Genomic DNA, 27,278 nt, shown 5'->3' on the forward strand with positions numbered 1-27,278 from the left:
GGAGCTTCCTCTGGGTCTCCCACGCAGGTGCAGGAACCCAAGGACTTGGGCCATCCTATACTGCTTTCCCAGGCCATAACAGAGAGCTGGATCAGCAGTGGAGCAGCCGGGACTCGAACCGGTGCCCATAGGGGATGCCGGTGCTTTAGGCCAGGGGGTTAACCCGCTGTGCCACAGCACCGGCCCCAGCATGGTAAGTTTTAAGCTTTTTTTTTTTTTTTTTAGTGAGAGAAAGGCATAGGGGAGTGCGGGCGCTGAGTGTCAGCCCTGTGGAGGAGCAGCGGGCGGGTGGCTCAAGGCACAGGGCAGCAAAGATCCATAATGGCAAAAGACGGCCAAAAGGGGCGGGAGCGCAGGCGTGGCCAGGTAGGGCATGACGTCACAGGGGCGTGGTGAGGGCGTGGTCTTCCAGCTCGCAAACCTGATGGATTTTATACTGTATGCCTGCCTACAACACAGGGCCCTGGTACCGGAGCCGTCACCCGCTGCCTCCCAGGGTGCGCATCAGCGGGAGCCGGAACTGGGCTGGAGCGCAGGCGCTCTGAGGGGAGATGCTGGCGTCCGGGCGCTACCTCGGTCAGGTGTTTCCTAAACTGTCTCTCCCTGTGGGCTCGCCTGGTGCTGTCACCATCGGCCTGTGCCCCCGCCCCGCCGGGCGGGTGCCCTGCCCAGCCTGCAGAGCAAAGCCCACTGTCCTCAAGGAGGCGGTACCACGGCCAGGTCCACCTGGACCGTTTGGGCAATGCCCTGTCTGATGCGTGCCTCCGCCGTAGACGTCACCAGGGTCCTTCAGAAAGCTCGTGGGAAATGGAATGAAAAGATAAGCTGGTCGGGCCAGCGTTGTGGCGTAGGGGGCTAAGCCTCCGCCTGCGGTGCCCACATCCCATAGGGACGCCGGTTCGAGTCCTGGCTGCTCCACTTCCAATCCAGCTCTCTGCTGTGGCCTGGGAAAGCAGTAGAAGATGGCCCAAGTGCTTGGGCCCCTGCCCCCGCGTGGGAGACCTGGACAAAGCTGGCCCTTGTGTCTCTGGCTTTCAAAATAAATGAAATAACTAAATATAAACACATAAGTAAATAAATAGGAAATGACTCCCCCCCCCCCCAAAAAAAAAGAAAGTCAAGAAAAAACAAAGACCAAGTCCTGGGGTAGGCATGGAGAAATTTGTTCACATTCTTTGGAATTCTGGTTTTATCATTTAAATAATGTTTTGGAATAACGTAGCATTCGCACATTTCTATGGGGTACAGTGCAATGACGTTACCCCCCCCACACAGACCCATTTTAAAGACCAGGAGGCGCCCGGGCCCCCCCCCCGCCGGGGGGCTGAGCAACCCCAGTGCCACAGGCAGGCGGTGACTTCCGGCGGGCACCTGGGTGGCGGGGACAGAGGTGAGGTTGGGCTCCCCGAAGCCACCCAGAGGCCCCTGACCCCGCAGTCCGCCCTCTGCAGGTCCTCCGCCCATTCTACGGGTGGGGAAACTGAGCCCGCGGTGGAGGGAGAGGCGTGCTGCGCGCTGCGGGGGGAGGGGCGGGGAGACGCCGACGCCGGCCGTCCCACCGGCGCTCACCTGGGCTGGCCCCGGGGCCTGCGGGCAGGGCGGGCCGCCTGCCGCCTCTTTAAAGCCGGGGCAGCCCCGGAGGCTCCAGGCAGACCTGCCGCTGCGCTCCCGGCGCGGGCGCCCGACGGCAGGTGAATCCCACCGGCCGGGACCTGGGCGCCCGCCGCGTCTCCCGGGGAGGGGTCTCCGCCTGCCCGCACCGCCACCCTCCTCCTTCCTGCCGGCCCCCGCCGCCGAGCGGCTGGGAGACACGACCCGCAACCCTCGCCGGGCCGCCCTGGGTGAGTCGCTGCCCCTCGCTGGGCCCGAGCACGGAGACCCCCTGGGCAGCGGGTGGCAGCGCTGGGTGCCCGCGCTCAAGCCCGAGGGAGGAGGCGCAGGTGCAGGGGCGCTGGGAATGTGAGGGTCAGAAGTCCGCGGTCACATGGCCGGGCCCCGCCGCCTCCCGCCTCCCGCCGGGGTTCCTCTTGGGGGGGGGATGGGGGATGGGGGTGGGAGGGGTGGGCAGGACTTCCTGGAAAAGGGAGGCCGCTGCCGGTCGTGGGGGAGGGGCGGGAGGCTGGAGACCCACCAAGTCCCACGCGCGGACGCCGGCCCGGGCCCCTCGCACCGCACACGCCCATGCACGGCCCCGGCCCCGCGCGCCTGGCGGGCTCTTCCTGCCCGGCCACGCCGACCCGGGGCTGCCAGGGGCACAGCAGGGACCCGGGTGGTTAGGCCGGGCTGCACCCCGGAAACAGACACACCCAGGCCGGGGCAGAGAGCAGAGCGTGGGTGTGGACGTGAGAGGCTGCTGGGCCATGCAGGAGGCAGAGCTGCGTGCCACGCGTGCAGACGCCCACGCAGACACACCGATACACAGACACACAGGCACAGATACACGCTGACACAGATACACAGACACACACATGGACACACACGGACAGTGACACACATGGACACACGGATACACAGACACAGGGATACACACTGATACACAAACCCACAGATATACACGGATACATAGACACAGACACACATGAATACACACTGACACACAGATACACACTGACAGTAACACACATGGACCCACGGATACACAGACACACACGGATAGATACACACGGATACACACAGACACACACACCTACACAATGACACATGGATATACAATGGCACACACAGACACAGGACACAGATACACACTGGCAGACACAGGACACATGGATACACACTGACACACACCCAGATACACACTGACACACATGGATACACACTGACATAGATACACACTGACACACACATGTAGATACACACTGACATACACAAACACAGGACACACATTGACATAAGACATAGATACATACTGACACAGACACACAGATACAAGACACACAGATATGCATAGACACATGGATACAGACATGTGGATACACATGGACACATTCAGATACACACGGATACACACTGACACATGCAGAAACATGCATACACACCGATACAAGACACACAGATACACACTGACACACACAGACACAGGACACACACTGACATATTTGGATACACATAGACACACTGACACACACAGATACACACTGACACACGCAGACACACACTGACATACACAGAGACACACTGACACAGATACACACACACTGACACACAGATATACACAAACACAAGACACACAGGGATACATAGAAGACACACTGACACAGATACACACACACTAACACACAGATACACTGACACATGGATACACACACACGGACACAGGACACACAGGTGCACACTGAGGTGCTGGCACACCCACTGACACTGACACACACAGACACACACACTACAGTGACTTACAGATACACGTGTACACACACACACACTGGTGGACACAGCCAGACACACGCACAGATCCACTGACACAGGTGTGCAGGCACACACACAGATTCACACCCAGGTACGCGAGATGCGTCGGCCCATTCCCACGCCCACGCCCACGCCTGGGCGGGCAGCCCGAGGCGCCTCCCAGCCAGCGGCACCAGACTCTCGCCCGGAGCCCGTGCCGTGCACTGGGGAAGTCCAGGGCTCACATGACCCTGGCTGCGGGGCCAGCCCTGGAGAAGGCGCATCATCCATGACCGCTTCCGCCCCCAGAGCAGGATAAAGGCTCAGCCACTGGCCAGCTCCGCCAGCAGCCCACCTGCCCCTCAGAGCCCCGCTGACCAGCCGAGCCTCGCCAGGGTGAGTGCCCGGTGGGCTGGGGGGACAGGCGGGGCGCACGGGGCCTCCCCGCCTGCCCCTCGCTGGAGCCAGCGGCTGCCCCAGCCTCCTGGGCTCCCTGCAGGTGCTCAGAGCAACCGTGGGTGCTAGAGCTTCGTCTCTCCCCTCCCAGATGGACACGTGGACATTACTGCTTGTCCTGCACACCTCGCTGCTGCTGCCCTGGGCGGAGGGCGCCACCCCGACCCTGCGCTTTGTGGCCGTGGGCGACTGGGGAGGCGTCCCCAATGCCCCGTTCCACACGGCCCGGGAGATGGCCAACGCCAAGCAAATCGGCAAAGTTGTGCAGATGCTGGGCGCCCACTTCATCCTGTCCCTGGGCGACAACTTCTACTTCAGTGGCGTGCAGAGCGTCAGCGACAAGCGGTTCCAGGTGTGGGCTCCCGGAGGGCGCGGGGTGGGGGTGGGTAGGGACAGGAGCCACCTGCAGCTAGCCGATGACACAGGGCTCCCAGCAGCCTCTCTGGAGCCCCTGACTGGGCTGGGGGCCCGCCGGGGCGGCCTTTCTCTCTGCCGTAGGAGACCTTCGAGGACGTGTTCAGTGACCGTTCACTCCAGAACGTGCCCTGGTACGTGCTGGCCGGAAACCACGACCACATTGGCAACGTCTCAGCCCAGATCGCCTATTCCAAGGTCTCCAAGCGCTGGTGAGCTCCGCCCGGCTGCCACACACAGGCGGGGAAGGAAATGCTTTGGTGGGGGTGGGCTGGGGGTGGATGGGTGCTGGCATTGGCTGCAGCGTTGGTTAAGACACCACTCGGGCTGCCGAGTTCGAATCCCACCTCTGCCTCCGATTCCCGCTTCCTGCTCACACACCCTGGGAGGCAGCCATGATGGCTCGTGTACTTGGGCCCCTGCCACCCACGTGGGAGACCCGGATGGAGTTCCTGGCTCCTGGCTTTGGCCTGGCTGTTGCAAGTATTTAGGGAGTGAACCAGCAGATGGAAAAAAAAATCTCTCTCTTTTTTTTTTTTTTTTTTTTTAAGATTTACTTGTGTATTTGAAAGGCAGAGTGACAGAGAGAGAGGGAGAGACACACACAGAGAGAGCTACCATCTGCTGGCCAGAGCTGAGCTGATCCAAAGCCAGGAGCCAGGAGCTTCTTCTGGGCCCCCCACACGGGTGCAGGGACCCAAGCACTTGGCCCTCTTCTGCTGCTTTCCCAGGCACATTAGCAGAGAGCTGGATCGGAAGTGGAGCAGCCAGGACTTGAACTGGCGTCCATATGGGATGCCGGTGCCTCAGAGCGCCAGCCCCTTAAAAAAAATTGTTTTAAAGGAGGCCCTTTTGGCCTGAGCCGACCTTGGCGTCCTCTGGGTGAGGCCTGCACCCACCGCCTTTGTCCCACCCCACAGGAACTTCCCCAGCCCCTTCTACCGGCTGCGCTTCCGGATCCCACGCACCAACGTGTCCGTGGCCATCTACATGCTGGACACGGTGACCTTGTGTGGCAACTCAAACGACTTCCTCAGCCAGCAGCCCGAGAGGCCCCGGAACCTGGAGCTGGCCCGTACCCAGCTGGCCTGGCTCAAGCGGCATCTGGCGGACGCCAAGGAGGACTACGTGCTCGTGGCCGGCCACTACCCGGTGTGGTCCATCGCGGAGCACGGGCCCACCCACTGCTTGGTCAAGAAGCTGCAGCCACTGCTTGTCAAGTATGGTGTCACCGCCTACCTGTGTGGCCACGACCACAACCTGCAGGTGAGGGGGCCTGGGGGACCCGGGAAGGGAGGGCCTGGGGGACCCGGGAAGGGGGGTCCTTTACTTGCGTCACAATGCACCACCTGGCTGGCCTTTCGTTCCTCAAACCAGGACCACGCCCTCAAAGCCATGACAATAGTTACCAGGGGAGAAACTGAGGCCGGTGGGGTTTTTGCTCAAAGTGACCCCCTAGGAGCCTTAAGCCGCCACCTCCATTGCCAGTTCTGCTGCTCCACTTCCACTACAGCTCCCTGCTAATGCGCCTGGGAAAGCAGCAGAAGTCGGCCCGATTGCCTGGGTCCCTGCTGCCCCTGTGGGAGACCCGGATGGAGCTCCTGGCTCCTGGCTTCCGCCTGGCCCAGCCCTGGCTATTGCAGGCATTTGGGGAGTGAACCAGTGGATGGAAGCCCTCTCCATCTCCACCTCCACCTCCAATCACTCTGCTTTCCACTGTAGCCGGGGACAGCCCTGACCTTGAGGTCTTCGGCCAGCCCTTGCTGACCTTGAGTTCTCTCGGCCCTCAGTACCTCCAGGACGAGAACGGCGTGGGCTACGTGCTGAGTGGGGCCGGGAACTTCATGGACCCCTCGACGCAACACCAGCGCAGCGTGCCCAACGGCTACCTCCGCTTCCACTATGGCGCCGAGAACTCTCTGGGCGGCTTTGCGTACCTGGAGATCACCCCCAAAGAGATGACCGTCACGTACATGGAGGCCTCGGGAAAGTCTCTCTTCAAGACCAGGCTGCCCAAGCGGGCCAAGGCGTGAACGCACAGGAGAGCTCTGCTCCACCCGCCGCGGGGCCCGGGTGCTGGGTGCGCCTTGCACGCCCCCACACGCAGCCTCCCTCCTGGGCCCCTGGTGCCTTCGCAGACCAGGAGGGGGAGCCGTGGTTTGCCACGTGGCCCTCGTGGTATGAATGCTCACGTATACGGATGACGCGCGGACACGGGTCCCAGGGAGCGTGTCGTGCCGTGGCCAGTCCCCTCCCCTACCCCAGGCTGGGTTTGCAGGAGTTGGGGCCAGGGACGGAAAGGCTTGTCCAGAAAAAAGCATTTTTCTGTCGCTGCTCTTCAATAAACCAAGAGTTGCCTTGGCTGCACTTGAGCCCTGAGTTGTGTTCTGTTGTGTGGGTTCTGTTGTCTGCGGTCCCGGCTCCCCACCGCCATCTCTCAGCCCCCTGGGTAACAGACTGGCCGAATGCACGATGTGACTGACTGGACACCAAGCAGACAGGGGTGGGTGTTGGCACAGTGCTTGGGACACCTGCATCCCACCTGCATGGCTCGTGTACTTGGGTCCACCTGCAAGCGCCTGGTTCGAGTCCCAGCTCTGCTTCCAATCCGCTCTTGCTGATGGTGCACCCTTGAAGGCCACAGATGAGGGTTCAAGTGCTTAGGCCCCTGTCACCCCATGCTGGTGACCCGGATGGAGTTCCTTTCCCCAATCCTGGCTTAGGCAGGATCCTGCACCAAAATGAACATTTTTATTTATTTATTTGTAAAGATTTATGCACACACACACAGATCTTCCATGCACTGGTTCACTCCCTGAATGGTCTTGCAGAAGCCAAGAGTTGGGAATTCCAACCAGGTTTCTCATGTGGGTGTCAGAGACCCAAGTACTTGGCCATTATCTATTGCTTACCGGACTACATTAGCAGGAAACTGGATTGGAAGCAGTGTAGCCAGTATTTGAACCAACACTAGGGTAGGGAATGACAGTGTTGCAAACCGTGGCTTAACCTGCTGTACCAAAACACCCCAGACCTCTACTTAAAAAAAAAAAAAAGTATCTGTTTGTTTCTTTATTTAACTGAGGGCAGAGTGACAGGGCGAGGCAGAGGGAGAGGGAGGGAGGGAGAGAGAGAGGTCTTGCATCTGCTGGTTCACTCTCCAAATGGCCCCATCAGCCAGGGCTGGGCCAGGCCGAAGCCAGGAACCAGGAACTTCATTTGGGTCACCTGGGTGGCAGGGACACAAGTCCTGAGCCATCACCTGTGTCTCCCAGGGTGCGTAGCAGCAGGAAGCTGAATTAGAAGTTGAGGCGGGACTCGATCCCAGGCACTCAGATATGGGATGTGGGTGGCCCAAGTGACAGCGTCGCCCATGGCACCCCCACGGCTGTCCCGGAACGACACAGTTTAAGCGTACAGTTTGATAGGTCTGGCACACGCCCAACGCCACAATCAGGGTATACGGCACATCCAGCAGCCCTTGGCACCTTCCTGTGTTTGCTTATTACACCTGGACGCCTGCCATGCCAGCCTCTGGGACAGCGGCCAAGATCTTTCTTTGCCTACAGACGCTCCAAGGTGCACCTGAACCACTCACCCACCACCAGCCGCCTACTGGAGGTCACCTGGCTGGCTTCCAATGATTGTGCAATCCTGAAACAACACTGCAAGAATGTCCTTGGACATCAGTTTCTGGTGTGTGCAGACATGTTTCTGGATAAACAAGATGCGCACCCAGGAGCAGGGGTACCTTTCTTTGAAATAATTTTTTAATGTATTTGAAAGGCAGAGAGAATCTTCCATCTGTTAGTTCACTCTCCAAATGAAGAAAGTGCCAAAAAAAAAAAGAAAGAAAGAAAGAAAGAAAGCGCCCTCTCTCTCTCTCTCCTCTCTCTCTCTCTCGTTCTCTCTCTCCCTCCCTTTCTCTCTCTCTCTCTCTCCTATACTCTGGATTTCAAACAAATAAATTCACCTTAGAAAAAAAAAAAAGCCGACCACACACAGCACCATGTTTGTATACATCTGTGAGAGCGTGTCTGTTGGAACCTTCTAGAAGCAGCTGGGTGAGCTGCTGTGTGCTGGCAGCTGCAGGGGAGATCAGTTCCCCTCTGAGAGCGAGTTGAGTAACAGTCAGCCCTGCGCAGGGCAGGTCCCAGTAACTGCTCCGGGCAGGCGCCCCGCCCCCAGCCACCACTTCCGCAGGAGCAGGGCGGGGTCTCGCATGCTGCAGCTGCCCCGTCCTGCTGGCTCCTCCCCCCCTTCCCCTCTTTGTATCGACCTGCCTAGAATGTAGCCTGTGGTTCCTTCCGGGGGAGATCTGCACCTTCCACTGGCTACTTTTAGGGATGTCCCAGGTGTTGCATTAGGTACAAGGTGTCTGCGCTACTCTTACTGTCTGGCAAACCCATTTGACCCAACCTGAGCTTATTCCAGTCTACGATGACCTGGCTGGACCAGGTCTAGGCTTACAACGCACCCCCACCCGGGATGGGTGTATGGTGCTACAGCTAAGACTTTGCTTGGGGAGGGGGGGGAGGGAGGCACCGTGGTGTAGCAGGTAAAGCCTCCTCCTGCTCCTGCAGTGCCGGCATCCCATATGAGCACTGGTTTGTGTCCCGGCGGTTCCTCTTCCTATCCAGATCCCTGTTTATGGCCTGGGAAAGCAGTGGAAGATGGCTCAAGTGCTTGGGCCCCTGCACCCATGCGGGAGACCCAGAAGAAGCTCCTGGCTCCTGGCTTCGGATCGACCCAGCTCTGGTCGTTGCTTCTATTTGGAGGGTGAACCAGAGGACGAACACCTGTCTCTCCTTCTCTCTGTCTGTAAATCTACCTCGCAAATAAATGCATCTTAAAAAAAAAAAAAAAAGAGGCTGCTTGGGAAGTCTGCATCCCTGTGCCCGAGTCTGAGCCCGGGCTCTGCTCCTGACTCAGCTTCCTGCTAATGCACCTGTTAGGCAACTGCGCTGGCTCCAGCACTTAAGTCCCTGCCGCCCTCGGGGGAGACCCTGGGAGCTCCCGGCTCCCAGCTTTGGTCTAGGCCAGCTTCAGCTGCTGGGACATTTGGTGAAGAAACCAGCGGATGGGAAATCTCTGTCTCTTCCTCTCTAATAATAATAATAACAAAGTTACGAGGTACGTGGCCAGAGTCATCCCCGCTTCTCAGCGGCTCAGACACTGTCAGGTCCAAGTTCAGGCCCAGGAGGTGGCAGAGCCCCGGTGTGAACAGCCGGTGCTGGCAGTTCTCAGCCGCACTGACTCAAGAGTCCCTAGGGGCCGGGGTCTGAATCAGACGTCCCCGGAGCCCAGCGTCCCTGTTCACAGGGAGCCGAGCCCAGAAAGGAGAAGTGGCACATTCAGTGTCACATGGGAGATGAGTGGCAGAGCTGGGGACTGGAACCCAGGCCCCCTCCTCCACTCCAGCTCTGCTGAGTGCCAAGGACACTGAGAGGTGTAAGGTGGGTGGGCGCTGGCCGCCCGGGGGTGGAGGTGGGGCTTCCATCCCGCGGAGGGGCCAGTTGTGGGGCACCACTAAGCTGCTGTTTGGGATGCCAAGTCGGAGGACCAACTGGAGTCCTGGCTGCTCCACTTCCAATCCAGCTCCCTGCTAATGTGCCTGGAAAAAGAGCAGGTGAGGGCCCAGGTACATGGGCCCTTCCACCTACCTGGGAGACCCGGATAGAGTTCCTGGTTCCTGTCTACAGACTGGCCCGGCCCCGGCTGCTGTGGCCACTGGGGGAGTAAACCAGCAGATGGAAGCCCCTCCCCACCCCCACCTCGCTCTGTATCTGTCACTCTGCCTTTCAAATAAATAAATAAATCTGAAAAATAAAAGACGTTCTCTTTGTTGGATCTCAATCAGACTTCAAAAAAATCTGCTTAAAAATTAAAAGAAAGGAAGGAAAATGATGGACAGCGTGGGAATTTGCTACAGTGGTTAGGATGCTGGTTCAGATCCCGAATCCCACATCAGTTCGAGTTCTGGCCCCACTTTTTTTTTTTTTTTTTTTTTGACAGATAGAGTTATAGACAGTGAGAGAGAGAGACAGAGAAAGGTCTTCCTTCCATTGGTTCACCCCCCATATGGCCACCACGGCCGGCGCTGTGCCGATCCGAAGCCAGGAGCCAGGTGCCTCCTCCTGGTCTCCCATGGGGGTGCAGGAGCCCAAGCACCTGGGCCATCCTCCACTGCCCTCCTGGGCCACAGCAGAGAGCTGGCCTGGAAGAGGAGCAGCCGGGACTAGAACCCGGCACCCATATGGGATGCCGGTGCCGCAGGTGGAGGATTAACCAAGTGAGCCACAGCGCCGGCCCCCTGGCCCCACTTTTGATTCCAGCTTCCTGCTAACAGCCGCCTTGGGAGGCAGCAGGTGATGGCTCAAGTATTTGGATCCCTGCCAAGCACCTGGGAGACCTGGACTGAGTTCCAGGCTTCTGGCTGTGGCCCAGCCCAGCCCTGGCCATTTCAGATATTTGAGGAGTGAATCAGAGGATGGTGTGTCTCTCTGTGTCTCTGTCTGACGACCTTTCAAACAACTGGAATACACCCCTGATTTTTTATTTTTTAAGCGCTAGGAAGGAGACAGCAGAGTTCCTCAGGCCATCTGCAGGGAGACGCCGCCTCTCTCTCTCTCCCTCCAGCCATCATGGACGCCACCATCTCCACACGCCTCTCTCCTCACTCAGGCTGCCAGACCAGAACCAGGATCCTGGGGCAGGGAGCAGACTGGCAGCCACGTGAGAGACCACGCCCACTTCTGGGACAGCATCCCAGACCAGGAACCTGCGACAGCTGCAAACAGCAAAACACACTCTCATCAGAACAGTAGGGCAGGGGCCAGTGTCACAGTGCAGAGGGTTAAGCCACCATCTGCAGAGCCAGCGTCCCCTGTGAGCGCAGCTTTGAGTCCCGGCTGCTCCACTTCTGATCCAGCTTCCTGCTGATGCCCCTGGGAAGGCAGTGGAGGACGGCCCTGCACCCACGTGGGAGACTAGGATGGAATTCTTGGATCCAGGCTTCAGCCTGGCTCAGCCCTGGCCATTTGTGAAGTGAACCAGAGGATGCAGGATCTATTTCTCTGTTGCTTTGCCTTTTAAATAAATTAATTAATTAATTAATCTTAAAAAAAAAAAAGGTGGGGGGCCGGCGCTGTGGCATAGCAGGTAAAAAGCTCCCGCCTGCAGTGCCGGCATCCCATATGGGCACCAGTTTGAGTCCCGGCTGTTGCACTTCCGATCCAGCTCTCTGCTATGGTCTGGGAAAGCAGCGGAAGATGGCCCAAGTCCTTGGGCCCCTGCACACACATGGGAGACCCGGAGGAAGCTCCTGGCTCCTGGCTTTGGATCAGCACAGCTCCGGCCGTTGCAGCCAACTGGGGAGTGAACCAGTGGATGGAAGACCTCTCTCTCTCTCTCTCTCTCTCTCTCTCTCTCTCTCTCTCTCTAACTCTTTCAAATAAATAAATAAATCAGCATCCACCCAAACACTTGTGTAGGGGAGATCAGACATGGTTTATTTATTATTTCTTATTCTACTTGAAAGGCAGAAACAAACAGGTATCTTCCACCTGCTGATACATTCCTCAAACGTCCACAACATTCGGGGCTGAGAGGCACACAGAAGCCAGGATCCAGGAGCTCCATCCGGGTCTCCCTCGTGGGTGGCAGGGGTCCAACTACTTGGGCTACCACCTACTGCCTTTTCAGGCACATTAGCAGGGAGCTGGATCAGCAACGGAGAAGCTGGGAGCAGGTGTTGTGGAATAGCATTTTAAGCCTCCAACTATGAGGCAGGCATCACATAAGGGTGGATTTGAGTCCCAGCTGCTCCACTTCCAATCCAGCTCCCTGCTAATAACACACCTGGGAAAGCAAGGCTTGGGCGTCTACACGCTCATGGGAGACCCGGATGAAGCTCCGGGCTCCTGGCTCCTGGCTTTGGCCTGACCCCACCCTGGCCATTATGGCCACTTGGGGGGGGGGACTAGCAGATGGAAGCTCTCTCTCTGTCTCTGAACTCTCTCTTTCAAATAAATAAATAAATAAATAAATAAATCTGAAAAAAGAAAAAGAAATGGACTAGCTAGAACTGGAACCAGACACCCGGATGTGAGGATCCCAAGCAGTGGCTTTACCCACTGCACCACAGTGCCCGCCCCCAGGATAGTGGTCCAGGGGCTTTTACAGCTGATTTTTTAGGGGCAACAGTCAGAAACCTGCTAGGATTATCCATCAGCAGAATGGTTGATTATAAAATGAAGCTGCGTAAGATTTGTGTAGATACTAAAACAGGAATTCTGTATGTTTGCACCATTCAATAGAGAGAGCAGGTTGCAGGGCAAGACACTTAGTCTGATTCCATCGGGCCGTGTTCCTGTTTCTGCCCCCAGTGAGAACCGTCCAGCCTAGGGACAGAACCTGGGGGCACACTTGGTCGTTCCAACGGCAACACTGCCCCCTAGGGGTCATCTTGCAGATCCACCTATTTGAAATGCATTTTCTTAGAAAGTAGTTTCCTGAGTACTTTAAGGTAACAATGCTTATCAGTGACCCATCCTCATCTTCCTCAAACTCAGTGACTTGTGACACAGCTGGCTTTTCTGCTTATTTATTTGAAGATTTATTTGAAAGGCAGAATTACAGAGAGAGAGAAAGAGGGAACTCGTCTGTTGATTCGCTCCCCAGATGGCCAGAGCAGCCGGGGCTAGGCCAGTCTGAAGCCAGGTCCAGGTCTCCCACTTGAGCCACCCTCTGCTGCTTTCCCAGGCGCCTTAGCAGGGAGCTGGATCAGAAGTGGAGCAGCCAGGACTCCAACCGATTCCCATATGGGATGGCGGCACTGCAGGTGCCGGCTTCATCTGTTGTGCCACAATGCCAGACCCGGAATTGATGCTGTTAGGTCTACACGCTGCCTCTTCAGTAAACCATGGGGACCATGGGGACCGTGGGGACCGTGGGCCCTTGCCCCTGGCACCCCAGCTCCACAGCAGGGCTTGAGTTCACAGCAAGACGGCCAGGTGTGGAAACATCTGCCCACGCCTGTTACTGCTACCCTAGGCCAGGTCACCGCATTCTCTCACCCACTTACAGTTAGAGTGAGCTGCTTAAAACACTAACCACGGGGGCGGCGCTGCGGCACAGCGGGTTAAAGCCCTGGCTTGAAACGCCGGCATCCATATGGGCGCCGGTTCAAGTCCCGGCTGCTCCACTTCCGATCCAGCTCTCTGCTCTGGCCTGGGAAAGCAGGGGAGGATGGCCCAAGTCCTTGGGGCCCCTGCACCTGCGTGGGAGACCTGGATGGTGTTCCTGGCTCCTGGCTTCAGCCCGGCCCGGACCTGGCCCTCGCAGGCCTTTAGGGAGTGAACTAGCAGATGGAAGACCTCTTTGTCGCCCTCTCCGTCCAACTCTCAGGACGCGACCAGAAGTATAACCCGCTCGCCCAGCTGCACTTGCTAAGCGCCCTAGTCGTCCGCGCAGGCGCACTGCGCCTCCACAGTCGCCCTCGGAATCGGAGCACGCACGCGCACTAGGAAGCCGTTGGAGGAGGCGGGGCATGGTCGAGGGGGCGGTCCTAGCCAGGCGTGGGGCGGGACCTAAGAGGAAGAGGATGGTTTCCGCTTCCGCTGGGAGCCGGAAGTCAGTGTCTGGCGGGGGAACCGGGCCTCGGGACCCGAGAAAGCGAGTGCAGGTGACCGTTGGCGCGGGCGGGCGTTGGGGCTGTGGGTGCTCGCGGGGCCCGGGAGCGGGTGCCGGAGGCCCTGGGCTTGCAGGGCGGCCGATGATCTGGGGCTTTGCCTTCCCCGGGGACCCCAGCCCGTAAGCGCGGCCGCTCTAGGGCCTGACTCGTGCGGGCAGCCTCGGTGAGCCTGGAGGGGACCGGTGCCCCTTCCCCGCCGCCGCCTCTTGCTTCCTGGCGGGGTCGAGGGGTGACCCCTTGATGGGCTGGGGTCGCCAGGGGTGCCGGGCCGAGGCCTCTGCCGCCTTTTGTTTTTTTTTGGGGGGGGGGTCCCCGGGGAGAGCGAGACTGTATGACTCAGAAACCTTGTTTATGCGTTCAACAAGTAGCTAAGCGCTTGGCGTATCGCGGGCTGGGGATTCACAGTGGATACAAGGTGGCCGCCCGGAGCGGAGGTTGGAGACGTGGGGGGCGGAAGCCTGTAGCAGGTGCTTCCCAGGGCAACGCGGCACTGGCCTTGTAGGTGGGACGTGGGTTGCAGAGCAAGCTGCCCCTTGCTTGTTGCAGCGGTCTCTGCCCCCACGGGACGGGGCTGGTGTCCCCTCTGTTACTTCCTGAGCTGCGGGCACACCTGTCTTCTCTTTCCTCACCCCTCAAATGCCCACAACAGCCAGGGCTGGGCCAGGTCGGAGCCGGGAACTCCATCCGGGGCTCCCACGTGGGTGGCAGGGGCCCAAGGACTTGGGCAGTCATGCATCGCCTGCCCGGCGCATTTAACTGGCGGCTGGGTCAGGAGTGGAACAGCCGGGACTGGAAGTGAGACTCCTATGGGGGGGGGGGCTGGCGTCGCGGGTGGCTGTGCCTTGTTGATTGCAGTGTAGCAGGTGTGGTTTGATCAAGTTAATGGAGTGGTGGGGTTTGTACTTGGAGGGGGGCGGGCCGGGCGGAGCTGCTGGGAGACCAGGGAGGAGGCTTGAGCGGCCTTGACCTAGACCACGGCGCCTGCCTGGAGGGGGTGACAAGGTCCTGGGCGTATTTTGGAGGGGCCGAGGCAGGATCCAATGTGGGGCAGGAGACAGGAATCGAGAATGAAAACATTGCTTTTTTTTTTTTTTTTTTTTGAGAGGCAGAGTGGACGGTGAGAGAGAGACAGGTCTTCCTTTGCTGTTGGTTCACCCTCCAATGGCTGCCGCGGCCGGCGCAACGCGCTGATCCGAAGCCAGGAGCCAGGTACTTATCCTGGTCTCCCATGGGGTGCAGGGCCCAAGGACTTGGGCCATCCTCCACTGCACTCCCTGGCCACAGCAGAGAGCTGGCCTGGAAGAGGGGCAACCGGTACTAGAACCTGGTGTGCCGGCGCCGCAGGCGGAGGATTAGCCTATTGAGCCGCGGCGCCAGCCTGAAAACAAGGCTTTTGACCTGGGCTCCTGGGAAGGTGGGAGTTGCTGTCAGCTGAGATGGGGCAGACTTAGGCGCTGGGAGCTCCGGTGTGGACGGGTTACCTCGGAGTGGTGGGTGTGGCCGTCACCGGGGTAGGGGGTGGGCGCTGTGGGGTCCTGAGAGCCACACGGGGAGGGTGGAAGGGTCCCGTGTGCCCAGTGCCCCACTCCAAGGAGGTGGGCAGTGGCGGAGCCCCCTGTCTCTTTGCTGGGGGACCAGGGACCCAGGGAGGCAGCCGTGTGTTGGAGAACGCCTTCAGAGGGGCGGGCGTTGTGGTGCAGAGAGTGGAGCTGGAGCTAAGATGCCGGCATGGCGTATCCAGGCGCCGGCTCCAGTCCCCGCTGGCTCTGCTTCCGATCCAGTCCCTGCTGATGGCCCTGGGGCCTGGGGCCCCTGCCTCCCACCCGGAGGCCAGGGCGGAGTTGCTGGCTCCTGGCTTCGGCCTGGCCCGGGCCCTGTAAGTGACGTGGGGCAGCTGGGAGGTTGGATGCTGCCGATGGAAAAAGAGAGGGGGTCCAGGGCAGAGCCACGCTTTGTTCTTGTTGGAAACACACGAGAGTTGGTGGGAAATGGAGTGAAAGAGTTGATTGGCGCGGGCGCTGCGGCACAGGGGTTAAGACGCCACTGGGGGCCCCGGCATCCCAGTGCCGGTGCCGGTGGCGTCCCGGCTGCTCCACTTCGGATCCAGCTCCCGGCTAATGTGCTTGGAAGGAGGCAGGTGACCTCCAGTCCTTGGGCCCCCGCCACCCACGTGGGAGACCCGGATGGAGCTCCTGGGTCCTGGCTCTGGCCCGGCCCAGCCCTGGCTGTTGCAGCTGTTTGGTGAGTTCCCTCTCCCTCTGTCTCTCTGTAACTCTGTAACTCTGCCTTGCAAATAAATGAATTAAAATGAAATTGTAAAAGGTGAGCTTATTTTGGTACAAAAATTTTTTTATATCCTTGCCTAGGAGAGGGTCTTTTAAAACTTCATGAAAAATACATATTATGAACAAAACTGCATTGGCTTCAAAAGATTTTGCCTCAAAATAAAATTTTACTTTCATTTTTCCATGACATTTTCTGTTTTGGTTTTTTTTTTTTTTTTTTTTTTTTTCCTTTTTTTATTTGAAAAGCTGGGGAGGGTCGGGTGGCATTGTGGCGTCACTGGTAAAGCCACTGCTTGCAACTCCAGTTCGAGTGCCGGCTGCTCCGCTTCTGATCCAGCTCCTGCTAATGCACCTGGGAGAGCAGTGGAGGATGGGCCAACTGCTTGGGCCCCTGCACCCGCGTGGGAGACCCGGATGGAGTTCTGGCTCCTGGCTTTGGCCTGGCCCAGCCCTGGCCATTGTGGCCATTTGAGGAGTGAACCAGCAGATGGAAGATACCACTTTCTGTCTCTATACCTGCCTTTCAAGTAAATACATACATCCACCCCAGTCCCCCCCGCCCTGTCCCGCTCCAACTCTACCTCCGCCCAGGCTCCTGGGTCCTGTACCCGCCCTCAGCCCTTCCCTCCCTTCGCCCCCCTGTGGCCTCTGGGGTCCTGCTGAGCACGCAGAAGCCCCCTGCCCGCCCCCGGCGCCACTCTCGCACGTGCCGTTGTGGAGGCGGCCCATCCCCCGCGCGCCCTCCTTGTTTGGTGGGACCTGGGTGTCACACGAGAGGAGCGGCCACCATCAGGGGCTTAGTGCTTTGGCCCGGCTGGCCCCTCTGCCGCCGGCTGGCCCTCCTGTGTCACTGTTCAGCCTTTCGGAGCTGTTAACAAAATGGGGAGGGGGCCGATGTGGCTCGGCGGCTCTCGAAGTCGGAGTCTTGGCTGCTCCGCCTCTGATGCAGCTCCCCGCGAAGGGGCGTGGGTAAACAGCAGACGATAACCCAAGTGCTGTGGCCCCTGCCACCCGCGTGGGAGACCTGGGTGGTGTTCCTGGTGCCTGGCACGGCCCTGGCTGTTTTGGCCACCTTGTGGGGGGATGAGAACAGATGGAGGCGCATGGTTGCTCTTTCAAATATACAAAATGCCGGAGACAGGCTCCTTTTATAAAGAAAGATTCACTTAGCTCAGTGTTTTGGAGGCGACAAGTGGTGCGGGCTCTGTTGAGGGCCTCGGGGTGCGTGGTGGGTGCCTGGGCTGTGCAGGAAGTGGAGAGAGACTTCCAGAACTCACTCCAGAGGCTGGCACTCCCTTCCTATCCGGGGCAGAGCCCTCAGTGACCCAGGAACCTCCCCCAAGCCTGCCTCTTAAAGGTGCCACCTGCTGATTTTTTTTTGCATTATTTTCATTCTGATTTGAAAGAGAGACACACGGATCTTCCATCTGCTGGTTCACTCCCCCAAATGCCCACAACAGCCAGAGCTGGGCCAGGCTGAATGTAGGAGCCTGGAGCTCCACCCGGGTCCCCGGCATGGGCGGTAGGGACCCAAGTAGTTGGGCCGTCTTCCCCTGCCTCCCAGGGTGTGCGTTAGCAGGAGGCAGGATCAGGAGTGGAGGAGCCAGGACTAAAACCAGGCGTTCCTATGTGGCATGTGCCTGCCCCTCCACACACACACCCCTTTTGGGGGAAGATTTATTTCATTTATTTGAATGGCAGAGTGACAGAGGAAAAGATCTTCGAATGGCTGGTCCACTCCCCTAAAGGCCACAGCAGCCGGGGTTGGGCCAGGCTGAAGCCAGGAGCTCCATCCGGGTCTCCCACGTGGGTGGCGGGGGACCAAGCACTTGGGGGCCATTTTCCGCTGCTTGTCCAGGCACTTGAGCAGGGAGCTGGATCGGAAGCAGCGCTCTGGGATGGGATGCCAATGGCTTACACTCCCACTGCGCCGCAACCCTGGTACCCCCCGCCCCACCAGGCTGGGCACCAGCACGTGACCCCTGGGGGGACGGAACCAGAGCCCAGCGCAGTGCCTGTGTCTTCCTCCTGGGAGTCCCACAGCCTCTCTATCTTACACATGGGCGGGGTCACAGATCAGTGCGGGAGCGGGGTTACAGCCAGGGCCCCCCCCCCCCCGCAGCCCTTAAACCACCCTGGGGCCCTGCCAGGCCCTCTTCCCAGCCTGCTTCCTGGATCCCGCAGCTGGTGGGCTCCCGGGTGCTGCAAGCCCCCCTCACGCCCACCCTCCCCCACCCCCACAGTCTCACCCACCCGCGGACATGGGACGCCGGAAGTCCAAGCGGAAGCCGCCCCCCAAGAAGAAGATGACGGGCACCCTGGAGACCCAGTTCACCTGCCCGTTCTGTAACCATGAGAAGTCCTGTGACGTGAAAATGTGAGTGGGGGCTGGGGCACCCAGGCCTCCCCGCGCCTCCCTGGCTGGGGTCGGGGGTCTGGGGTTACCGCCACAGGTGCGGGGCTCCTTCACTCACCAGCCCCCCGCCCCCACCCCCTTCCAGGGACCGTGCCCGAAACACTGGAGTCATCTCTTGTACCGTGTGCCTAGAAGAATTCCAGACACCCATCACATGTATCCTTGGAAAACGGGCTGTTTGGTGGGGACGGGTGGGCAGGCAGGGCTGCCCAGCCCAGGGTGGGCTCAGGGGGTACCTGGCCCTGCTGTGTGTGCAGGTGCAGGGCCTCAGCTACGCAGTGGGAGGGGCCTGGCTGACATTGGGGTCAGCAGTGCAGGTGCCTGGGAGGGAACAGTGGCCACCGCCACCGGTCGCCCTTGACCCCCGCGTTTCAGATCTGTCAGAACCAGTGGACGTGTACAGCGATTGGATAGACGCCTGCGAGGCGGCCAATCAGTAGCCACACAGAGGACCCACCCCCCTCGGCGGGCTGCCTGCCGCAGACTCATCCAGAGACATTCCAGGGGTCCGGGGTGTGGGTCCGGGCTGCTACCGCCCTCCGTGTGTGTGACTGTGTGTGTGTGCGCGCACGGTGGGCATGGGTGGCCACGAGGCTGGCCCTGCCGTGCGGCTCGAGCTGAGGGCTTGCAGGGCCCGAGGGCCCGGACTGGCCTCACTTGGCCCCTAGAGCCGTTGACCCTCCCCTTTCTCCGCCTCCAGGCTCTGGGGCGCTGGCTCCTCAGTGGGCAGGGGAAGCCCACAGACCCGGGGTGGGAGCTCTGTAGCCTCCGTGGCTGCCTCACCAGCACCTGGCCCCTCCGAGCCGGGCTCTCCCTCCCCCTCCTTCCTCCATCCCCCTCCCCCTTCATCCCCCCTCCCCCCATCCCGGTGCTTGTGGCCCAGGCTCCACAGCCCCCATTCTCCAGTCCCTTGTTGGGCCCAGCGGGGCAGGGAGCCGGCTCCCCTGTGCCGCCCTGGAAGCCCCATTTCCCGTTCAGTAGCTTTTGAGAGGAGGCAGGGGCTGGGGTGGGGACAGCCGTCAGTCACAAGTCCTTAAATAAAAGGCGCTGATGGAGATTCCTGACTTCTTGGGGTGTGCACCTGCCGCGGCACGAGAGGAGGGAGGGGCTGTGCTCAGATGCGTGGGGCTTGCCAGGACTTGAAGCTGTCCTGTGTCGTGTTTGCTCTCTAAGTGCTCAGGGGGACCTGGGCGCTGCTGGGTGCAGGGGCCCCCATGGCCAGGCGCTCACAGTGGGAAACGGGGCAGAATGAAGGTGGTGAGGGGAGCCTTCTTAGAGGGCTGCCTGCAGAGGTGGCGCTCAATGGCCCGTGCTTGCCTGCCTCTGGAGTGCACCAAAACCCTCCAGACCTGCAGGACGGTGGGGGTCACTGGCCCAGGCCCTTATGTCCAGCAGGTGGCGCCACAGAGCCAAGACCCAGGAACGTGGCTGCTCAGCCACGATCTTAGCAGACCGGGGGTCCAGTCTGAGGGATGCGGGAGCAGGGGAGGGGCTTCAGGAAGCCGCAGGGGTGTGGAGAAGTTTTGGAGTGCGGGGCGGGGCCCCCAAGGCTGATGGCGAGCCCCTGGGGGCTGCGTCTGTCCTCAGGGGGTCTCGTGGGTCACAGGATCCCAGACCCCCAGCAGCCTGGGCAGACCCAGCTCCTGCACCTGCCGGGTGCTTGTCACCAGGCTCTGGTCACCAGGCCGGGCTGCTGGGTCTGCCCTGTGCTCCCTGCAGCCCACCCCTCCCCGTCCCGAGACCCCAGGTGACGTCCCCTGGCTGGGGCAGGAAGCAGGCGCCTGGGTTGACGGGGCGTTCCCCCGGAGTCTGGCAGGAAGGGGCTCATGCCTGCAGCCTCCAAGGCCCTCGCTGCCCGGTGGGACAGGCCGAGTGCTAATATGGTGCTGTTTTCCCCACGAGGCAGGGCCCCGGGCCAGGCAGGAATCCTCAGCATAGCTTCCCCGAGCAGCCCTGGGGGAGAAGGGCTCACAGCAGCCGGGCCAAGAGCGCCTGGAATCCCGACAGCCGGGCCCGGGGGCCCTGCGCGGCTCCGCAGGTCTCCCCCACATTCCAGCCTTGACCCCTGCCCCCCCCCCCCACGTCTGCACATCCTCTGCTTGGAGCCCTGACACTGGGCAGCTTCCAGACAGCATGGCCTGGGCGCCTCCATCCTCCGCCTCTTCCTTCTCCCACTCCCCCAACATCCCCCGGCCCCACCCCAGCCCCCAGAATCCGGGGCTCAAGGCTTCTGCCTGGCCGCCGGGCCATCGTGAGTGCCTGGATCTCCCCAGTGGTCCCAGCCCAGCCCAGGGCAGAGATTTGTCCAGAGCCACGGAGCCGCTCCCTGCAAGAGGAGCCACAGGACCCGAGAGAGGTGTGCGGGCGTCCTGTGTGTGTGTGTGTGGGGGGGTACGTATGCGTGGGCGTGGGCGTGAGGGGCCGCGTTGGCCACAGGGCCACGCGCCCCAGGCACAGAGCAGCCCCGGGGCCTTGTGTGATTTGACAGCCATTTATTGTGCTCCAGTGAAATAGAAAAAACAACAACAACAAAGTGCTCGCGTCACAAACGCCGCTGTCACATCCGCTCATGCAGGTCGCTGCGCCTCTGCGAGTGCAGTTTGCTCCTGCTGCGGCCATGGGGCGGGGGCGGGGGCGGGGGCGGGCCGAGCCTGGGCTCCGGGGCGCGGAGGGCTTCGCTGGGGTGAGCCGCTGGGGGCGGGGGTGGGGGTACCCACTTGTGAGGGAGTCGGGGGACAGCTGGAACAGCTTTGCTATTGGGGGACACCCAGCTTGGCGACAAAGCCTGCAGCCCCTCTCCCCCCCACTCCCACAGATCTCCTCCCCCCACCCCCCCAAGTCTGCTGTCCCCCAACGCTAACCCTGTAGGCAGGTGCCAGGGGCTTGGAGGACGCCATGCGGGGAGAAGGGGCGGGCGGGGCCCGGCTGGGTCCAGCCTCGAGCAGCGGGGGCGCGGCGGGCCGGGGAGGCCCTAGGCAGAGTTGTAGTAGTTGTGGGGGTGGTGGTTGTGGGCGGGCTCGAGCTCGGGGTACTCGGGCGTCAGGCAGTACTTGGGGTCGTAGACCTGGCGGGGCAGCCCGTACACCGTCATGCCGCGCTGCGACGCGCCCTTGTTGCTCCCCATCTGCAGGCTTACGTTGAGCGTGTCACAGTGCTCCATGCCCAGCGCCGGCTCGAAGATCTGCCGCTTGGTGCCGGGGGCCGTCATGCCGGCCTGCGGGGCGACAGGGCGGGGCGCGCTCAGGCCGCGGGGGCGGGGGGCGGCGGGAGGCGCCCTTGCGGCCCTCCACCCACCTGGCTGGCTCCCTTGTTGGTGCCCATCTGCAGGCTGATGGTGGCCTGGTCCAGGGGCTGGTCCGTGCCCAGCTTGGGGTCGTAGAGGTGGCGCCGGGTGCCATAGGCCGTCATGCCCTGCTGGCTGGCGAACTTGTTGGTGCCCATCTGCGAGGCCAGGAGGTGAGGACCAAAGGCACAGGGCCCAGCCCCGAGATTAATTCTTTAAATTTTATTTGAGAAGCAGAGAGAGAGAGAGAGATCTCCCCTCTGCTGGTTCATCCCACCCCTGTCCCCCCCCAATCACCACCACGCGCGATGCCTGCCACGGGGGCCAGCCTTGTGGTGCAGCGGGGTGAAGGTGCCGCCTGCCCCTCTGATCCAGCTCCCCACCGATGCGCCTGGGAGCAAAGCAGCAGTGCTGGGGCCCCTGCCACCCATGCGGGAGACCCGGATGCAGCCTGGCCCAGCCCCGGCCCTTGAGGGCATTTTGGGGGAGTGAACCAGCAGGTGGAGGACCTCGCCCTTGCCCTCTCCCACGTCACTCTGCCTTTCAAATAAATTAATTTGAAAAAATAAATAAATAAATAAAATGCTTGCAACAGGCAGAAGCCGGGACCCAGGTACCCACTCCGGGCCTCCCAGGTGGGCGGCAGGGAGGGACTTGAGCACTTGAGCCATCCCCCAGTGCCTCCCAGGATGCGCACTGGCAGGAAGCTGGGGTCAGGGGCAGAGCAGGGGACTCGAACCCAGGCCCTCCGGGCACCCCAGTGGGCATCTTCACCACCACGCCAGACGCCGGCCCCCCGGAGAGCGCCGCCGGCAGCAGGACCGGGAGGCAGCGGCTGTACCTGCAGCCCGATGATGTTCCGCCCTTCCCGAAGCTTCTCTGGCTCGAACTTGCGCTCCTGCTTCTCCGCGTACTTGACCCCCACGTTCACCTTGTTTCCTTTCGTCTTGGCCTGGGGCGAGAGGGGCAGGCGCAGGGCCGGGAGGTCCCCAGGCTGCACCCGCTGTCTCCCCCACACCCACACTGGGCTCAGCGGGCGTCCACCCGGCACCGACACTCACCATGCTGGCCAGGGCCAGCAGAGTGGACTGCACCTGGGTGTGGTTGGTGTTCTCGAACAGGTCGTTGGCCTCGAAGATGTCGTGGGGCTTCACCCCGTACTTGGTAATGGCCTTGATGAAGTTGCCAATGTTTTCCAGCTGGGGAGCGAGGAGGGGGGCGGTGGTCAGCGGGGCGGGGGCGGGGGCGGGGGCTGGGACGCGGAAGGGGCGGAGGAGGGGCCCACCTGGTGCCAGTTTTGGGTCGACTCGTTCACCTTCTTCACGGAGCCTGGCTGGAGTTTGTTGATGAACCTGGGGACGGGGGAGGGGAGTGAGCGGCGGCCCCCAGCGTCCACACCCATGGCCAGTCCAGCACGGAAGGGGCTCAAGCTGGCAGTCGCCTTCGTAGCTCTCAGGGCCCCCACCCCTGCCGCAAGTTACCCTATGCACCCCCACATAGGAAACATGGGGAACCAGCCGCGGCCTGTAGAGGGCGCTAGACTACGTCTCCTTATCGCAGTACATCCCAGTCCGCTGGCGGGGGCTGCCATGTCCCAGGGTCCTTGTAGTGGTGTGGACACAGCAGGGAGCCCCGAAGGGCCTCTCCTCTGACCACACTCATCCCTTCTTGATCTCGTCCAACCTGTGAAAGGCCACTGAGGCGCCCGAGTGCCCAGGATGTCCCTGCAGTCCGAGCCTCTCCCCTGGCACCTCCTCCCAGGCTTGTTTACTGTCCCCCTCCCCCCACCTTCCCCACAGCAGGTACCACTTCAGGCAGGTGTGTGAGTTTGATCAGTCAATTGACACCTCACACCCACCACCCCCCACCCCCCACCCCCGCCACACCACAAAAGCTCCCTGCAGGGACTTGTAAAACTTGTAGTGCCCGCATCCCCTGTGGGAGCCTGTTTGAATCCCGGCTGCTCCACTTCTGGTCCCGCTCTCTGCTGTGGCCTAGGAAAGCAGCAGAAGATGGCCCAAGTGCTTGGGCCCCTGCACCCACGTGGGAGACCTGGATGGAGCTCCTGGTTCCTGGCTTCAGATCTGCTCAGCTCTAGCCATTGTGGCCATCTTGGGAGTGAACTGGCGGATGGAAGACCTCTCTCTCCCTCTCTCTCTCTCTCTGCCTCTCTGTAACTTCGCCTTTGAAATAAAATAAATAAATCTTTGAAAAAAAAAAAAAAAAGCTCCTGTGTTCAGTGTCCCCAGGTACCAAGACCAGAGCCTGGCACACAACAGGTGCGCGTGATGCTTGATGCTTGTGGTGTGGACTTAGGGGCGGGGGCTGTGTGTCTGAGACCTGCACAGCCCCCCAGGCCCAAGTCACCAATGTGTCCTCCTTGGTCCTCATTCCCGGTGAACGGGGACGGACCAAGACGCACAGCCCCTGCCTTCCGTAAGCTTCCCAAGGACACGCTCTGGCCCTCATGGTCACCCTGCCCTGTGCAGATCGGGCCTGGCTGGGCTCAGGGGAGCCGCAAAGTCATGAGGGCCCACTGGTGACCCCGCGCGTTTTCGCGGTGACCTCCCTTTCTTGGGTCTCTGGAGGCCGTCGGGGGGATAGGCCCCAGGCAGCACAGCGGCTAAGTCTGCAGCTGTTCCCACTGGAATAGCGAGGCAATGTGTCAGCTGACCCAGCCTCAGTCTGCCTGGCCTGTTAAACGGGCACAATGATCCTTCGACTCCCCGAAGAACGCTCTCACACTGGATAGAAAGCGACTGGCTCAGCTCCAGGCGCAGTCACTTGTGGAGGGTTGGGGACAGCACAAGGCAGGCAGGGGCTGGGCCACGAGGGCCCCCCACTCACTCGCAGAGGATGATGCCGTCTTTGAGGCCGTCCATGAAGTTGTTCCCGATGCGGCGGCCCGTCACGCCCTCGATCCACTCCCGCAGCTCCTGCTCCCGCTGGTGGTCGTACTTCTGGGCCAGCTGGGGGTGGGGGACACAGGGCGGGCGGCGGGGGGAGTGGAGGCCTTGGCTCTGGGTGTCCAACCCAAGCCTCCCTCAGCCCCGGCTTTTCCTGACCAACTAAGGCGATTCTGCCCCCACGCCCAGGGAGGGGGGCGGGTGGGCTGGGGTGGCACCTGCCCAGGGGGCCATTCCGGGCATTCTGAGGTTTGGCACCGGAGGAGAGACAAAAGGGGGCAGGCGCCCAGAGCCAGGTCCTCGGAGCTGGGTTGGAGGGGGGGCGAGGAGGCGGCGCCTGGCCTCCTGGTTCCCCCTCCAGGCCAAACTTGGGGTTTAGCTTTCCCCTGGCCCTGCCCCTTTTCGCTCCCCCTGGTGGGAAGAGGGGGCACAGCAGACGGATGGGGAGGAGGGGAGCGCGGGAGGTGCCTGGTGCCGCCGGTTGACAGGGGACTGCTCTGTCTTACATCTCTGGCTGGCTGTCTCTCACTGTCCCCCACCACCCCCACCAAGATCCTGGCCCCTGGGACTGCGTCCCGGGCGAGGGGGGTGGGGGCATCTTCTTGCCTTTGGCTGTTGACCCACTGGGCATCCGTCAGTCTGTCCGTCCGTCTGGCTGGCTCTCTCTCCCCCAGCTGCGTCAGTCTCCCCCCCACCCCCCCCCCCGTCTCCATCACGCTGGGGGTGGGGCTCCAGCATCTCTGTCCCTGTAGGCCCCCCTCTCCCGCCTTAACTCCAGCTTCCTGGCATCCCCTGAGGGTGGGGCAGGTCTGGGTGCCAGCCGGTGCCCCTGCATCCCTGTCCCCGTCTCATCCCGCGCCCCGCCCGCCCCTCCATCCGAGCCTCCAGCTCCCGGCATCTCTGTCTCCACCTCCCGTTTATCCAGAACGTTCTGCTCTGGGGACAGGGGGCATCCAGCTGCCCCTTCTCCAGGCTGGACGGGGAGCCGGGGGAGGGAGCGGCCCCCTCACCTGGCCCCGGCCCTGCCGCCCCCCTCCCCACCAGCCCAGCTTTATAAAGCAAACCGGCCCTTATATAGCGTGGCCGGACTCCCAAGGCCGCCTTATATGGCTTGGCGGCTCCGCGAGGCTCTGGGGCCGGCACTGGGAGGGGGGGAGGAGGGGGGTGGCGCTGGGATCTGTCTGCAGCCCAAGCATCCGCCCCCTCCGCCAGCCCCAACGAGACCCACCGACCTAGGTACCAATCCCAGCTCCCGGGTTCCTCGCTGCGGGACCCTGGGGAAGAGCCACCCTGACCCTCAGTGTTCCTCTCTGTGAAATGGGGCTGGGGGGCGGGGACGATTGCAGCGGGGTGGGGAATTCGGGGTCTCTGCCCTGGAGACTCCGGCTCTAGCAGTGCACCTGCCCGACCTTGGCCGCTAGCTGTTTGTTCATCCTCAGAGGCTCCGTGTACCCATCCCTAGCATGACAGTGGTGGCATCACAGCGTGTTCTCACCTCTGCACTTGGGAGCCCTCCGCCCTCCGCCCCCCACCCCCAGCCGTGTCCCTCTCCCCTCAGGTGGCCTCGCTGGGAGCCTGGCCTCTCCAGTGCTCCCCAATTTCTTGGTCCAACTGGGGGGGGGTGTGGAAAAATCAACAGGCCTCCCCCTTCCAACCCCATCGGGGCACCCAGGTTTCACACAGGCCTCCCATCCACGGTGGGACGCACACCTCTGTTTCGGGGTGACTGTGGGCCCCCCGCTGTGCTCCTCCTGATAACAGCTGAGGGTTCTGGGGTGCTGACAAGGAGGAGAGAGGCAGCCCCCACCCCTACCCCAAGCCTCTGCCCCTTCCCCTCTCAGGTTCCGGATCACATGGGGCAGGCGGGGGGGTGGGGGGACGCAGGGCACGTGGGCCAGGCCAGGGAGGCCCTGCAGCCCTACCTTGTTCTTGACCTCGGCCGACAGCCCGTAGGCGGGCCCTCGGTTGAAGTGAGCAGAGGACATGGCAGCGGGTGGGCTCTGGCTGGGCGCAGCCTGGACGCCGAGGAGCGGGGGCGGCGGCAGCTGAGGCTCCGTCTGCACCCTCTCCGCTCCTCACAGGTTTTTGAAGCTCCGGAGGCGGCCCGGGTCTCTTCCAAGGCCGTCCCATTGGCCGCAGGGGCTGGCAAGGGGGCGGGGCGGGGCGCCTCCCCCCCCCCCCCGCCGCGGCCACCCCCCTCCCTCGTGATGTCAGGGGCTTGGTATTGGGAGCTGACTATGTCATTGTTTCCACCTCGAGGGGCAGCCTGCGTTATTCCGGGTGTGTGTGTGGGGGGGTCCTGGCCAGAGAGACCAGCTTTCCTCCACCGCTGCCCCCACTGCACCCCCCCACACCTGCCCTGGGGCCCGGTCTCCAAGTCTCTGTATCCGAGGTCATCTTTGGGGCTTGAGGCAAGACCGCCACCCATGCTGACATAGCAAGC

At 61.3% G+C, this 27,278-nt stretch overlaps 3 protein-coding genes across 7 annotated transcripts; 2 read left to right on the forward strand and 1 right to left on the reverse strand.

The window, feature by feature from the left end:
• The first annotated feature begins 1,652 nt into the window (after window positions 1-1,652).
• On the forward strand, window positions 1,653-6,623 carry ACP5 (acid phosphatase 5, tartrate resistant). Of its 2 annotated transcripts, XM_070058394.1 has the most exons (6): window positions 1,653-1,841; window positions 3,691-3,777; window positions 3,929-4,189; window positions 4,336-4,463; window positions 5,172-5,517; window positions 6,042-6,623. In XM_070058394.1, exons 3-6 carry the CDS (start codon window positions 3,929-3,931, stop codon window positions 6,282-6,284), a joined length of 978 nt encoding a protein of 325 aa, XP_069914495.1. In that variant the 5' UTR covers window positions 1,653-1,841; window positions 3,691-3,777; the 3' UTR covers window positions 6,285-6,623.
• Window positions 6,624-13,795: 7,172 nt separating this feature from the next.
• Window positions 13,796-19,703, forward strand: ELOF1 (elongation factor 1). 4 transcript variants are annotated; one of them, XM_070059085.1, is made up of 5 exons: window positions 13,880-13,936; window positions 16,568-16,757; window positions 18,474-18,607; window positions 18,732-18,802; window positions 19,022-19,703. In XM_070059085.1, exons 3-5 carry the CDS (start codon window positions 18,492-18,494, stop codon window positions 19,084-19,086), a joined length of 252 nt encoding a protein of 83 aa, XP_069915186.1. In that variant the 5' UTR covers window positions 13,880-13,936; window positions 16,568-16,757; window positions 18,474-18,491; the 3' UTR covers window positions 19,087-19,703. The 4 variants fall into 4 exon arrangements, with proteins under 4 accessions (XP_069915184.1, XP_069915186.1, XP_069915185.1 ...); XM_070059083.1 differs by lacking the exon at window positions 16,568-16,757 and having other exon boundaries at window positions 13,796-13,936; XM_070059084.1 differs by lacking the exons at window positions 13,880-13,936; window positions 16,568-16,757 and adding an exon at window positions 13,969-14,108.
• Window positions 19,704-21,118: 1,415 nt separating this feature from the next.
• CNN1 (calponin 1) lies at window positions 21,119-26,915 on the reverse strand. The gene is made up of 7 exons (XM_051839996.2): window positions 26,758-26,915; window positions 24,777-24,898; window positions 23,215-23,281; window positions 22,991-23,128; window positions 22,771-22,881; window positions 21,941-22,087; window positions 21,119-21,860 (listed from the first exon to the last, which is right to left on the reverse strand). The coding sequence occupies exons 1-7, from the start codon at window positions 26,818-26,820 to the stop codon at window positions 21,618-21,620; spliced, it is 891 nt and encodes a 296-aa protein (XP_051695956.2). The 5' UTR covers window positions 26,821-26,915; the 3' UTR covers window positions 21,119-21,617.
• Between the last annotated feature and the right edge of the window lie 363 nt (window positions 26,916-27,278).

Source organism: Oryctolagus cuniculus, chromosome 16, assembly GCF_964237555.1.
Source record: "Oryctolagus cuniculus chromosome 16, mOryCun1.1, whole genome shotgun sequence".
NCBI lineage: Eukaryota > Metazoa > Chordata > Mammalia > Lagomorpha > Leporidae > Oryctolagus > Oryctolagus cuniculus.

What these genes read in the sequence shown, in the direction of transcription:
- ACP5 (XM_070058394.1), top strand. Translation starts at nt 3,929, where the DNA reads ATGGACACGTGGACATTACTGCTTGTCCTGCACACCTCGCTGCTGCTG. An exon ending in TCAGCGACAAGCGGTTCCAG is followed by an intron (nt 4,190 to 4,335) that starts GTGTGGGCTCCC and finishes TCTCTGCCGTAG; the next exon opens with GAGACCTTCGAGGACGTGTT. An exon ending in TCCAAGGTCTCCAAGCGCTG is followed by an intron (nt 4,464 to 5,171) that starts GTGAGCTCCGCC and finishes CCCACCCCACAG; the next exon opens with GAACTTCCCCAGCCCCTTCT.
- CNN1 (XM_051839996.2), bottom strand. Translation starts at nt 26,820, where the DNA reads ATGTCCTCTGCTCACTTCAACCGAGGGCCCGCCTACGGGCTGTCGGCC. An exon ending in GACGGCATCATCCTCTGCGA is followed by an intron (nt 23,282 to 24,776) that starts GTGAGTGGGGGG and finishes CCCCGTCCCCAG; the next exon opens with GTTCATCAACAAACTCCAGC. An exon ending in CGACCCAAAACTGGCACCAG is followed by an intron (nt 23,129 to 23,214) that starts GTGGGCCCCTCC and finishes CTCGCTCCCCAG; the next exon opens with CTGGAAAACATTGGCAACTT.
- ELOF1 (XM_070059083.1), top strand. Translation starts at nt 13,802, where the DNA reads ATGGTCGAGGGGGCGGTCCTAGCCAGGCGTGGGGCGGGACCTAAGAGG. An exon ending in AAGTCCTGTGACGTGAAAAT is followed by an intron (nt 18,608 to 18,731) that starts GTGAGTGGGGGC and finishes ACCCCCTTCCAG; the next exon opens with GGACCGTGCCCGAAACACTG. An exon ending in ATTCCAGACACCCATCACAT is followed by an intron (nt 18,803 to 19,021) that starts GTATCCTTGGAA and finishes CCCGCGTTTCAG; the next exon opens with ATCTGTCAGAACCAGTGGAC.